This window comes from Lepidothrix coronata, unplaced genomic scaffold (genome assembly GCF_001604755.1).
Source record: "Lepidothrix coronata isolate B3197 unplaced genomic scaffold, Lepidothrix_coronata-1.0 Scaffold32, whole genome shotgun sequence".
Classification (NCBI taxonomy): domain Eukaryota; kingdom Metazoa; phylum Chordata; class Aves; order Passeriformes; family Pipridae; genus Lepidothrix; species Lepidothrix coronata.
In genome coordinates this window covers 6091895-6104265 of record NW_016690212.1, presented here as the reverse complement: position 1 = coordinate 6104265, position 12371 = coordinate 6091895, and the positions used below count along the sequence as shown (strand labels likewise).

The 12371-nt window shown below is 40.7% G+C and overlaps 1 protein-coding gene across 9 annotated transcripts in view; it reads right to left on the bottom strand.

The window, feature by feature from the left end:
* Nucleotides 1–12371, bottom strand: part of SLC26A5 (solute carrier family 26 member 5) — a 32543-nt gene that overhangs the window by 15070 nt on the left and 5102 nt on the right. For 6 of the 9 annotated variants that reach the window (XR_001874171.1, XM_017811393.1, XM_017811399.1 and 3 more), the window contains 2 exons: nt 3941–4158; nt 2232–2371 (listed from right to left, as the gene is read on the bottom strand). Coding sequence is in view for 8 of the 9 variants with exons in the window: in XM_017811393.1 (XP_017666882.1) it covers nt 2232–2371; nt 3941–4095 (295 nt within the window). In the remaining variant the exon portion in view is untranslated. Of the gene's footprint in view, nt 1–2231; nt 2372–3940; nt 4159–4423; nt 4721–12371 lie in introns of those variants that run through there. The other 3 variants (XM_017811397.1, XM_017811398.1, XM_017811395.1) reach the window with 2 other exon arrangements.

Below are 12371 nucleotides of genomic sequence, written 5' to 3'. Positions count from 1 at the left end.
TGAAGTCCTTTTTGTCATTAAACCCTGCCCAGTTCCATGCAGTGGAAGTTCAATCCACAGTGTTCCTATTTGCAGGGACGACTGGCAAGCACAACAAAACAACAGCTCTAAGGGACACCAGGGAGGGACAGTTTCCATGGTGTTCCCCCCTCTGTGTGACTCATGGGACAAGGCTCACAAGCACCATGTGATATGACATGTAACTGTCCCAAGCAGTTCCAGCAAAACCCATAGTTCTACAAGCTTGTGTTAATGAGAATTAAGACACCACAACAGAACAAATGGGCCTCAAGGAAAAAACCTTGTATCCTGGCTTGGCCTGGTTCTTCTGCACCTTCACAAATGCAGGCTGGTAAGACCTGAGGAAGTTGTGTGCTCTTACCACACTTGGACAGACTAGTCTAAGTTAGCACCAAAAGGCTCAATGGTCCAGTACAACTACAAAAGGAAGCAAAGGTTCACCCACCATGGAGAGCCAGTGATACCCATAAACACCTCTCCCCATTAATTTAAATTGGGAGACAAAGCATCAGGTTACAACAAAAGAACTAAAAAAGGAAAGGATCTTCTGTCAAGATCCCTTGTGCAGGGATCCATGTGTTCTTGTTCAGTGTAATAACTCATAGATAGGGCCTTGCTCATGCCCTAAGCAATGTCTGAGTCCTAGCCAAGAGTTCACATTCCTACTAGAACTGGACTGAGGATACCATTTATTGTCTTGCAGCAATGAGCTTTTCATTATGTACTTCTGAAACTCGTCCCACGTATGTTCTCTGCCCCAAGGGCTACCCCTCATGACAACAGTATCACCAAAACAGCCTGTACTGTAACAGCCTGGCCTTTAACACGATGCTGAACTTGACAGTACAAGTGACCAGATCTGAAAATCAGCGGTCTCAAAACTGGCAGGGTGGGTCCATGTGCAGTTCCTGATATGAATACTCTTTTATTCCTTTTCTTTCATTTGTATTGGCATTTTTAAAGGCTGTCAGTGCCAAGGAACTAAAAAAGATATTGACTTGACAAGAGGTCATGGCTTAAACACCGTGGTCACTGTAGTTCTGTCTGGAATAATTCCCAGTATTCTTTGAATTCATGCTTGCTTTAATTACATCCATTCCAGAAAAATAAAAGTTCAACTTTTGTCTTTTTAGAAAGGGAAAGATTAGGAGCAGTTTAAGGGCATGTTTGCAGTCATCAAATGAACAATGTTTACTTTAAAACAGAGTCACAAAATTAAGTATAAAGTTCACTGCTGACCACTTAAATTTTAGTGTCCTTATCTGGTCATGACCTAAATTCTGTTTCAGTATTCAACTGGTAATGTTTGTGTCTAGTAGATGACAGATTTCCCTGACAGTTAACCAGTTATCAGTTTAAGATAAGTTGATGCTTACATGCATGTAAAAAAAATAATCTTAATTATAAAATTTACACAAAACCAGGAAGCTACAGAAATAAATGAACTACAAAGACTAAGTTATTTCACTGTTTTACTGAGTTACCACCTACTAAAATCTAGGCTTCTTGGATTTACAGATTAATTTTTCAGACCTTCCTCAATTTACAGTGGAACAAGCAAGGTGCAAATGTGAAATAAGTCAACACACAAGTAAACTTATATATGCTTAATTCCACTGGTCCACGCACCAAGAACAGAATGGTGAACACTGGCTTTGTCTTCCATAGAAGACACTTTTGATTTATTTCCACCATGTAAATCACTGCCCACTACTATGGTTCCAGCTTCCAGCCTTAAGAGAAAAAGAGGGATGAGTCTTTGAATTCTTGCATGTTCTTCTCTGGTTGAATTTAGTTTGGTTACTTTACAGCAGTTGCTCTCCTGAAACATTCTCTATAGGTCTGTTGGACATTGCTCCCCTCTGTAGGAAATTTGCTACAACTTGCAGGAGGATGAGATCAGTACATAATTGGGTACATTCTGCAAAACTTTAGACACACACAAACTGTGAAAAGTTGTTCTGTCACTGAGACCTGTGGGTATTGATCAGAGAGGAAGCTTCTTTCAGAGCTTGCTGCATATCACTGACTTGCAGTTTTAAGGGAATCATTATGATGGGCTGGGCTGCAGAATGCCACACTGGTCTCCACACACACCTGAGATACACATCTTGTTCTCAGGAGCACCTGGTTCAGGGAGCCAAGCACTACCATAAAAGCACACACAGAAAAAGCAAAGAAAGGATAATTAAATCCAGAGGTACACTCACCTTGAGGAAGCTGCATAACTCCAGTGCTTATACCTGAGATAATGTCTCCTAATAAGTATTCCTTCACTGGGTAACGAGGAAGCCATTTTAAAATTGGTAAGAAACTGTAAAGATGAGACTTGGCTTTCTTAGAAGTACAACTGAAAATACAAAGCAGAAAGAAAGTTAGACACCAGCAGGAGACAAACAGGTTGAAAAAAAATTGTCTTTCACCCTTAGCAGGAAAACAGCTTCATTAAAGGCAGGCTCAGGCTCCTGATGACATTTATTTCTGGACAAGCTTAAGCACAAACAACTATGCCTCCAGTTAATTTAGCACTTAATCACATGTTGGTGCCGTTCACAAACTTTATGGAACTGGAGAAGAGAATGACAGTCTTGAGAGGCTGCAGGTCAGTGGGAAGTGAAACTGTTCCAGCCCATGCACAACTGAACGGACACACAACACTTTTTGCTGAGATCATTCCTAGTAAAAATCCCCCAAGGATAACTTGCTTTCTGATAGTGGCTTTCACTCATCAGAGTACTTTGCAGCGCTTTCTCCCATTTACTATTTGTGTGCTTTATACCTGTTTGATTATAACATTTTATATCATTATGCTTTAAAAAACCTGAATCTATTAATTTAACTAGTACTTGTTACTATCACTGCTACCACTGACAGGCTGCCTTTAAGGCAATTTGAGAACATAACCCTTCTTCATCCGGAAAGGAAAGGCACTGAAGCTGTGGCTCTTAGCAGAGCTAGCAACCTTTTGAAACCCTGACTCGGGACAAATGAATAAAGCCAGGAAACAAATATCTGTATCCAGTACTGCCATGCATCATACTTACTGTGGTAAGTTTAACCTTGGGTAAAAACATAACACTGGATCGTATAAATGCTTTTCTGTGTTGGGGAATTGCAAGAGACTTGCAGGGATTTGTTAGCATTTCTAAATTCTCATGGGACTAAACTGCGTAGTGAAGAAGCTTGTTGCTACAAGTGAGAGAGGAACTAGAGTCATCCACACCTCTCCATGTTTAAGCAACTGTATCACAAGAAAGTCATGGGTCAGGAGCATTTTGATCCACATATTTTTTATTCAGGACAGATAAGTTTGGGCAACAAATTGAATAAACTCTGCAAATGAAGCATGGATAAACATAAAGCTAATGAGAACTTAACTAGAGTAAGTTTCACTATTCTCTGGTACCACGGAGCAAGAGAAATACAATTAAAGACATTTCAGGTCTAACCAAATGATACTTAAGACTCCAAGGCAGTTAATTGAAAGCTACAGAATGCCTTTAGTAAGACCTTATTAGACTTATAATTTAGATTTCTACACAGCTGTCATACTTCAACATTCTTCTGTGAAAGGATCATGTGAAGCACAAATTTGGCTGTAAGTATTTCCATGTAAAAAGGACAGATATTTCTCTGGGTCTTATGAATTCATGTCATGTGATTTGACCAATACTTCACATTCCTATGAGGCATATTTTCCCTTTGCACTTTGATGAAGTCAATTCAACTAATGTATCCAACATTTTCTAATATGCATTAACATTAAAAGCACATATACAACTCCCTCACAGTTTTGCTGAATAATCAAAGAATTAGTGTTTTTATCTTTTAGTTTTCTTTGAAGAGATTATCAGCTATGTGCATGCATCAATTAGAATTAGAGTATTTCTAACCAATAAAATAAAAGACAAAACCCTACCGACAAGAATGTGCAATCTTCTGCTTTAAAGTCTGAGGTGTTCTTTGTCGCCTGTGCAGCTGTCCTTGCAAGAGCTCTTGGTTATATATTGGTCTCTCTACACAATACCTCCGAGTTTGTTCAGGACATGCTTCATGTTCCTTAGCATGTTCCATAGCTGATCTCACACAGCAGGAGTCAAGGAAGAACAGTTCCACAGTCTTCACTGAAAAACCTGACTGAAGACAAAATTTAAGTTTGGTTGCTTTTTTAACATCAGATTTGGCATTTCCTTTCAAATAATGTATTTTGACAAGCTAGAGACAAGAACTGGGACTACAGTCTAACTGAATAGTCTGTAACAGCAGTAAGAAAATAAACCACGTGCAGTCTTTAGTATATGGAAGCCATTAATTTGTGCTTCTCTTGGGTAAAGAAAGTTTTGCATTAATTGCTCTGTAAATAATAGCTGAAACAAAGTTGGAAGTTTCTATTCATGCTTACCTGGATTTTCCCTCAGTTTTTAAAGAATATGTCACTGTTGGAGGGACATTATTGCTGAGTTACTTCCTGCTTACTCACACACTGGCATATCCATCTCCAAAAGGCAGAACTCAGATTTTAACACTGAGAAACCCACTTCTTTCTTCCAGATAGTTCAGTTGCTTCCTGCATTCATCCACCTGTTTTTTCCTCAGTTTCAGAGGCTTCTTTTTCCAGAGAGCATCTCAAGGATGCACAATTCACTACTTTCGAACAATTATTATTTCAATGGATGTGCCACTTACTGCTGTTCTCAATCTGCACCCATGAAAACAGGAATCAGTAGATGTGCACAATTTTAAAACTAGCCAGAAGGTTTGTAAAGACCTATTGGTCTGTCTGATTCAGTGCCATCAACATCTTAACATATTTAGGAGACACGCTGCTAATTCCTTTGCCCCGTGTTGGCTGCTTCTAGAAATACTGGGCAAGAAACATAACTCCAAATTATGAGCAAAATGACAGGGCTGCTGTATCGTTAAGCAGAGACGCTTGGCTAGTGCTACATTTGATGACAGAACGTGAGCACAACGGGAAACAGAGCCATAATCATGAACAAGGCCCTTGGGCTCAAGTCCAGCAAGTCACTTAAGCATGTGTTTGCCTTCAACCAAGGGAGCTCACCCAGGGGTGTTCAGTTTTTAGCTGTACATCAATACTTTCCTAGGAAAAGGTTACCACGCAGAAATTAAACAAATTGCTATCTAAACACTCAGACAAAGCTAACCATGATTGGTCCAATGTTCTGATTCAGCAAATACAGTCTGAGCAGCAGCAAAATATCGATATTGGTATCTAAGTCTTCAGCCTGATGAAGGTGCTGGAATTTTCCACTCTTGCTGGTCTTGCTGGTCTCTATCTCCTAGGACAGACACAGCCTAGCATCTCTTAATTGTCCATTATTATTTAAGCAACATTTTCCCTACATTGTCAGTCATAAAAGGATATTTTTACTAAAATTATAATTTTTTTTATTTACACCACAGTCTTTATTGTGTGAAACATCTAAAACTTGTTTTAGATATTGTAAGAACAATATCATATCAAGTACCCCTTTGTACTCCTGAGGCTTCTTTTACATCTTTTCACAGTTTCAGTTCATCAAGAAGCCTGAATGACATTTTGTGAATTACAGAATCACAGAATACACTAAAATGGAAGGGACCTACCGGGATCAAGTCCATCTCTTAGCCCTACACAGGACCATCCCCAAGAATCACAGCATGTGCCTGAGGGGATTGTCCAAACATTTCTTGAACTCAGGCTTAGTGCTGTGACCACTTCCATGGGGAGCCTGTTCCAGCACCCAACCACCCTCTGAGTGAAGAATCTTTTTCTAATATCCAACCTAAACCTCCCCTGACACAACTTCAGGCCATTCCCTTGTATTCTGCCACTAGTCACCACAGAGAAGAGATCAGTGTCTGCCCCTCTTCTTCTCCTCAGGAGAAAGTTGTAGATTGTTTTCTTATTGTAACTTTTAGAATTATAATTTTTTTTCTTCCTACCTGCAGACTTACATCCAGTTAACAGTAGAATAGGATTGTTTTACCAGCAATTTCCATCCAAACCACCCACTGGCTTTTTTCTCACCTCCATATTATAACATTTTCATATTTACAGCAACGCTGTTCACACCAAGATTTATGTGCGACCACTAACATACACAGCACTTTTCTTCCATGTCAGTGTCTACCCACCCACAAACAGCTCTTCCTACTTCCCATCTTGCCCAGTCACAGACAGTGTGCTATCCATGAATCCCAGTGTATTAGCTTCTGCCCAGTGACGCTGACACTTCAACCACTTTCGTGTCTGCTGGAAGGGCAGCACAGCAGGGTGGGGCACAGTCAACCCAGGAACCTTCTGAGGTGCAGTGATGTGCTTCCTGCCATGGGTGATGGAGGACCTGACATGGAGATATGCTCTGCTGGGCATGATACTTATAAGCAGGGAAGAACTAGTCAGGAATGTGAAGTCTGGGAGCAGCCTTGTCTGCAGTGACCATGAGATGGTGGAGTTCAGAATCCTGAGAGAAACAACACATGCAGCAGGCTTATAATCCCAGACTTCAAGAGAGCCTGTTCAGGGACCTGCTTTAGAAGAATCCCATTGGATATGGTCCTGAAGAGAAGGCTCCTGGAGGACTGGCTCATTTTCAAGGATTACCTCTTCCAGGCTCAAGAATGGACCATCCCAAGTAACATGAATTCAAGTAAGAATGGTAGGAGGCCTATGTAGATGAACAAGGAGCTCCTGACAAAACTCACAGATGAAAAAGAAGCATATGAGAGGTGGCAGCAAGGACAGATGATGCAGGAAGAATAGAGACACTTAAAGCATGCAGGGACAGGGTTAGGAAAGCAAAAATCCACCTGGAACTGAATCTGAAGAAGGATACGAATAGCAACTAGAAGGGCTTCTACAGATATATCAGCAGCTAGAGAAAGTCTATAGAAAATTGGGCCCTCCCCTATAAAGGTGACAAAATACATGGTGAAAGATGAACTTCGCCTCATTCTTTACTGGTAAGGTCAGCATCCAACAATCCCAGCCCCTGAGAGCAGTAGGAAAGTCTGAAGCAAGGAAACATTCAATCAATGCAAAAGGATTGGGTAAGTGAACATTTTAAAAAATGGGACATACACAAGTCCATGGGACCTGAAAGGACACACCCATGAGGGAGCTGGCCACTGCCTTTGCAAGGCCACTCTTGACTATTTTTGAAAAGGTCATGACAACTGGAGAGGTTCCTAAAGACTGGAAGAAAGCCAATGGCACTCTGAATTTCAAGACTGGTAAGAAAAAGGACCTAAGGAACTACAGGCTGGTCAGCCTTATATTGATCTCTGGGAAGGTGATGAAACAAGTAACCCTGTAAATAATTTTCAAATATGTTAAGGACTAGAAGATGATTGAGAGTAGTCAGCATGGATCTATGAAGGAAAAAGTCATGTCTCTTCACCTTGATAGTCTTTTATGATAAGATGACTTGTTTGGTAGAAAAGGGAACATCAGTGATATTCTTTATCTTCTGTTTTCCAAGGCTTTGTATGACTTAAGTCTCCCATAGCATCCTCAAAGACAAGATGACAAAGTATAGGTTAGCTCAACAGACAGTGAGGTGGACAGAAACCTGGCTGAACTGCCAGGTTCAAAGGGTTATGATTAGCAGCAAGAAGTCCAGCTGGAGGTCAATCACTACTAGGGTACCTCAGGAGTTGATACCTTGGGCCAGTATCATTTAATATATTCATTAATGACCCAGATGATACGACAGATTGCACCTTCAGCAAGCTTGTAGATGACACAAAACTGAAGAGAGCGGTGGATGTACCAGCTGGTTACACTGTTATGCAGAGAAGTACCTTGATGGGCTGGAGACATGAGCAGACAAGAATCTCATGAAGTTCAACAGCGGGAAGCACAAAGTCCTGCATTTGGGAGAAACTGCCCAATGAAACAGTAAATGCTAGGGAATCAATCATCTGGAAAGCAGCTATGCAGGAAGAGACCTGTGGGTCCTGCTGGACAACAAATTTGAACATAAGCCAGCAATGTGTCCTTTTGGCAAAGGAGGACAGCAGCTGCCTTTTGCAGGGATAGCATCAGGTTGGGCGGTGATTCTTCCCCTCTCTGCATCACGGGAGAGGCACATGTGGAGTGCTGGGTCAAGTTCTGGGCTCCTCAGTGCAGGAAAGACATGGGCATCCTGGAAAGGATGCAGCAAAGGGACACAAAGATGACTAAGAAATCGGAGCATCCAACATAGTAGGAGTGGCTGAGAAAGCTGGGATTGTTCAGCTTGGAGAGGTGAAGAGGGGACGGGGAAATCATATCAGTGGATATAAATACCTGGTACAGCAATGGGCACAAACTGAGATAAAAAAAATTCAGTTTAAACATGAGGAAAAAAATTAATGCAAGCATGACCGAACACTGGAACTGGTGTCCCACAGGGGTTGTGGAGTTTCCAACCTTGGAGATGTTCATAACATGATTGGACATGGTTTTGGGTGAACTGGACTAGGTGACTCTGCTTAAGCAGGGAGGTTGTAATCTGTGATCTCCAGAGGTCCCTTCAAACCTCAACCATTCTATGATTCCACAATGGTCCCTTATGTCATTATTCACATAGAATCTATCTTTTCTGGTAATTAATTGGTGTGTTCTGGCAACACTGGCCTTATTTACAGATTAAGAAACGATTTTAATCATCCTTAAACAGGAAACCAACTCAAACAAATCAGAACAAATAAAAACTACAGCTGCATGCAAAAGACACAAACCAAATCAGTTCAGAGGCTTGTTTTTGGCCAAACTTCTCCAATAAAATAAGAATATAATATCAAAATGTTTCTAGTCAAGGTTTTAAAAACACACACCCTGCCTTCTTTCTGCTCCAAGACACAGCAACATAAGACAGTGCCCTGCTAACCCCAGACAATTCAGGTCCTGAATCTCCACATTTGAGTTTGTTAAACTTCAAGGAGATTGGTTAATATTTGGAAGAGCCATGCGAGTTTGTAATGTAAATCTAGACATGGAGAGGTCTTGAGATCTCCAGTTCTGTACAAATGCTTCAACTCTTCCAGGTACTATGAGCATATACAGAACAACAGAAGTTTTGTCCTGCCTCTGTTTTTCATGGTAAAATAAATGATACAGGTGTATTTGACTAAGTGAACAAAACTCAACTCTAAAGCAGTTAACCAGATGGTGGTGTTAGTTTGAAATGCTACCTGAGGTCACAACCCAAGTTTCACCACTCAGGTTGAAGGTTTTTAAACTGTAGATTGAACATTTCTGGGTTTGTTTGAACAAGGAAGTTACACTGCACTGAATCATGAGAATCAGCTAACACAAAAGTAAACTTGAGGGAGGATACAATAGCATCTTGTCTTTACCTATAGTTCACAGTGGATACTAGAACACAGAGAACAAATTGTACACCATTAAAAGAGGTCCTAAATCTACCCCATTACTATTGCTGGATGCATCATGTTCTGTATTCCATGTCATGTCACCAACTTCATCTTAACAGCCGTCCATAAGCACGTACTCCAGTGGCAACCTTAGATGCTAAGCTGTAGGTAATACAATAAAGATTAAAGTCTTTAATATCATCCATCTCTTTTGCAAAAGCACACACTGAGCAAAGATTGAGATGTTTGTGTTTACAACAGATGATACACATTGTCCACAGAGTAGCAAAATGGCAGCATTTCATGACTGGTTGAAGTATCTCTCCAAGTGTTTGCTGTAGGACAAAATGCCTACAGAGATATCCAAGGCTCAGAAACTCAGCCTTGCCCTTCACTCCCAGAATGCTTGAGGAAGAGCAAAAGAAGGTACTGTCATTTTCATGAAGACAAAGCTTACCACTATGATTTCTGAAAACTCACAGACCTTTATCCGAAGGAAAGACATAGGCAATGGCGGATAGAGCAATACTGCTCTCGAACGACCTTTAGACTTCATGGCAAGAATAAAGTTAAAAAACTGTAAGAAATACTGCCATTACTCTTATCAGCCAGATAAGAATTGAGCTGAAGTAGTTAAAAGCTGTATGCAAAAGACTTATGAGTTGGCAATTCTTTATCTGACTGATAAAGGCCTGTCATGTCTTTACTGCTATTATCAAATTGAAGGTGTTAGAGAAAAAAAAAAAGGTGAAGCAAACATGAATTTATAACACTCTCACTAATAATTTAGTACTTTCTCTTCCCAGTCTTAGCTGATAAAGGAGGGCTGTCAAGCCATCTCCACTGATTCTTGCAGAGGACAATAGTTTTTGATCCAATTCACATGAATCAGAGTGCAGTCATAAAATTTATAGGGATGATGATTTCGCTGCTGTTCCTTAGATTCAAAATGCAACTATGGGGATAAAAAAAAAAAAAAGATGTTGAAGACATGAAGAATGTTTTACTGTGTGACTATTGCAGTTTTAATAGGCCCTTTAGCTCTTAACCTCGTATGTTTAACCTGAATGCATCTGAACCACCCAATGTAACAGAGGAGAGTCAGTGGCAGATTTTGTCTTGCCTATTTTAAAAGCAGAAAACTTTTCTTCTGGTAGCTAAGCACAGAGTTGCTTTAAGTAATGGAAAAGCACAGATGGACAGTACTAGTACTGTGTTATAGTGTGTCCTGGGCCAGGAAATTCCACGTTTGATCATGAGCTGCAAAGTCTATGAAGTATTTTGTATCTTTAAGCTTACAAATACAGGTGATTGCCATCACCCAAAGAGTAGGTGGAAATACTGCCACTCTATGCAAAATATGTTCTGCCAAATGTACGCTGAAAGCAGAGTTATTGCAAGGTCTGTTCCTACTGTCTGAAGAGGCGAGACACAAACCCAGGTGATTTTAGGAACCACATGTTTGCTCATTTCTTTCTTTCCTCTCTGGCCTCATTCCCTAGTGCCCTATGCCCTTCCACTTTTCACTTTGAGTCATATGTACAAAGTTTTGTTTTTTAAAACAAGCACAAAGGTGTAAAATGACTGGGTGAGGTCATAAGGAATGTGTTCTTCTAGTTTTCTTGGACTGTGCTTATCATCCTTGTTCCTCCTCCACTACTCCCACTAAAGCCACTAACAACTGGATTGTTTGGACCTGAAGCTTTTATGTAAAACTTCTCAAATTTAGCAATAACTTGTGAAACAAACAGAATTTTCCTTGTGTAAATCCTAATCTAAGAAATGAACTCCAGTAATGAAATTTTGGGGAAAATAAAAAGAAATAAAAAAACCCAAGACCTTAAATTTCTATGCAGCTTTTAAACAGGCAAAATTTCCACTCTTCACAGAAAGGTGAGATGGCTACATAAACTGTGTTGGGTTGTATGATAAAAGCTTCTCTGCACACCCACAGAGTTACTCAGAGGAACAACAGCAGAATGCAGAGTCGATAATACCCTGCTGGGCTACTGCCAGGTCCACCACATGAGCCATCAGCCTATCAAAAGCTCACCTTCACCAGTCCAGAGCAGCACATGAGGGTCAGCTATGGGACCACGGCAATCCCTGCCTGCTCAGGGTGTGAAAGCACATGCCTATCTGTAAGAGCACGGGGTGGGGGCAGCTCTTGGGACCTGGAAGTCCCGGCCAGTCCCATGTGCGCACATGTGATGGTCCGTACCAACAACTGGAGTGGGGCTACAGCCTTGAGGGCTCACATGTCCAGCTGCCAGCACTGGGGAGAATGGATGAAGTAGCTACTGGGCAGACTGGGTGTCTGAGCCTAGGTGCTGGAGGGATCTACCCTGTGTGTGTGTATCTCTACATAGGTACATATACTCTTACTATTGGATCTCCATCCTGCTTAGCCAGAGAGGGGAGGGGGACAAGGAAGGTGTTGCCTGTCTCATCTGCATGACTTGCCATGTCTAAATGTAAATATGTTGTGTACATCTGTTCTGTGTGTGTGTTTATGGGGAATACATCTTCAGCCTTAAGCCTGGCTGGATCTGGGGATATGGAGCAGCAGCCTCACTTTCCTTAGGCTGTTGGATTCAGTATGATAGATTTTCCTCTAATAAACTGATCATATCCACTGAAAAGAGCATAATAATAACATGTGAGGTGTCTCTCAAAATGTTAACAAATCAGACATATATATTTCTAAATATAAAAAAAAGATTATGTAACTGATAAGGGATAATTTATATTTCATGTTCCTTGCTAAAAAATACTTTAGCCTCCAAAGATTTACTCCATGGACTAATGAATTCATTAGTATCTAAATGGTATCTCTTATCAACCAGCCATCTTATGTTTGTTTTCAACAAGAGAATGTTTTAGAAACCTATTATGATGATTGAGCTGTTTAATCAATTCCACATGACAAACACCTGGAGCACTTTGAGCAGCAGAACACTGGTCTCCTTTCCTCTGAGATATAG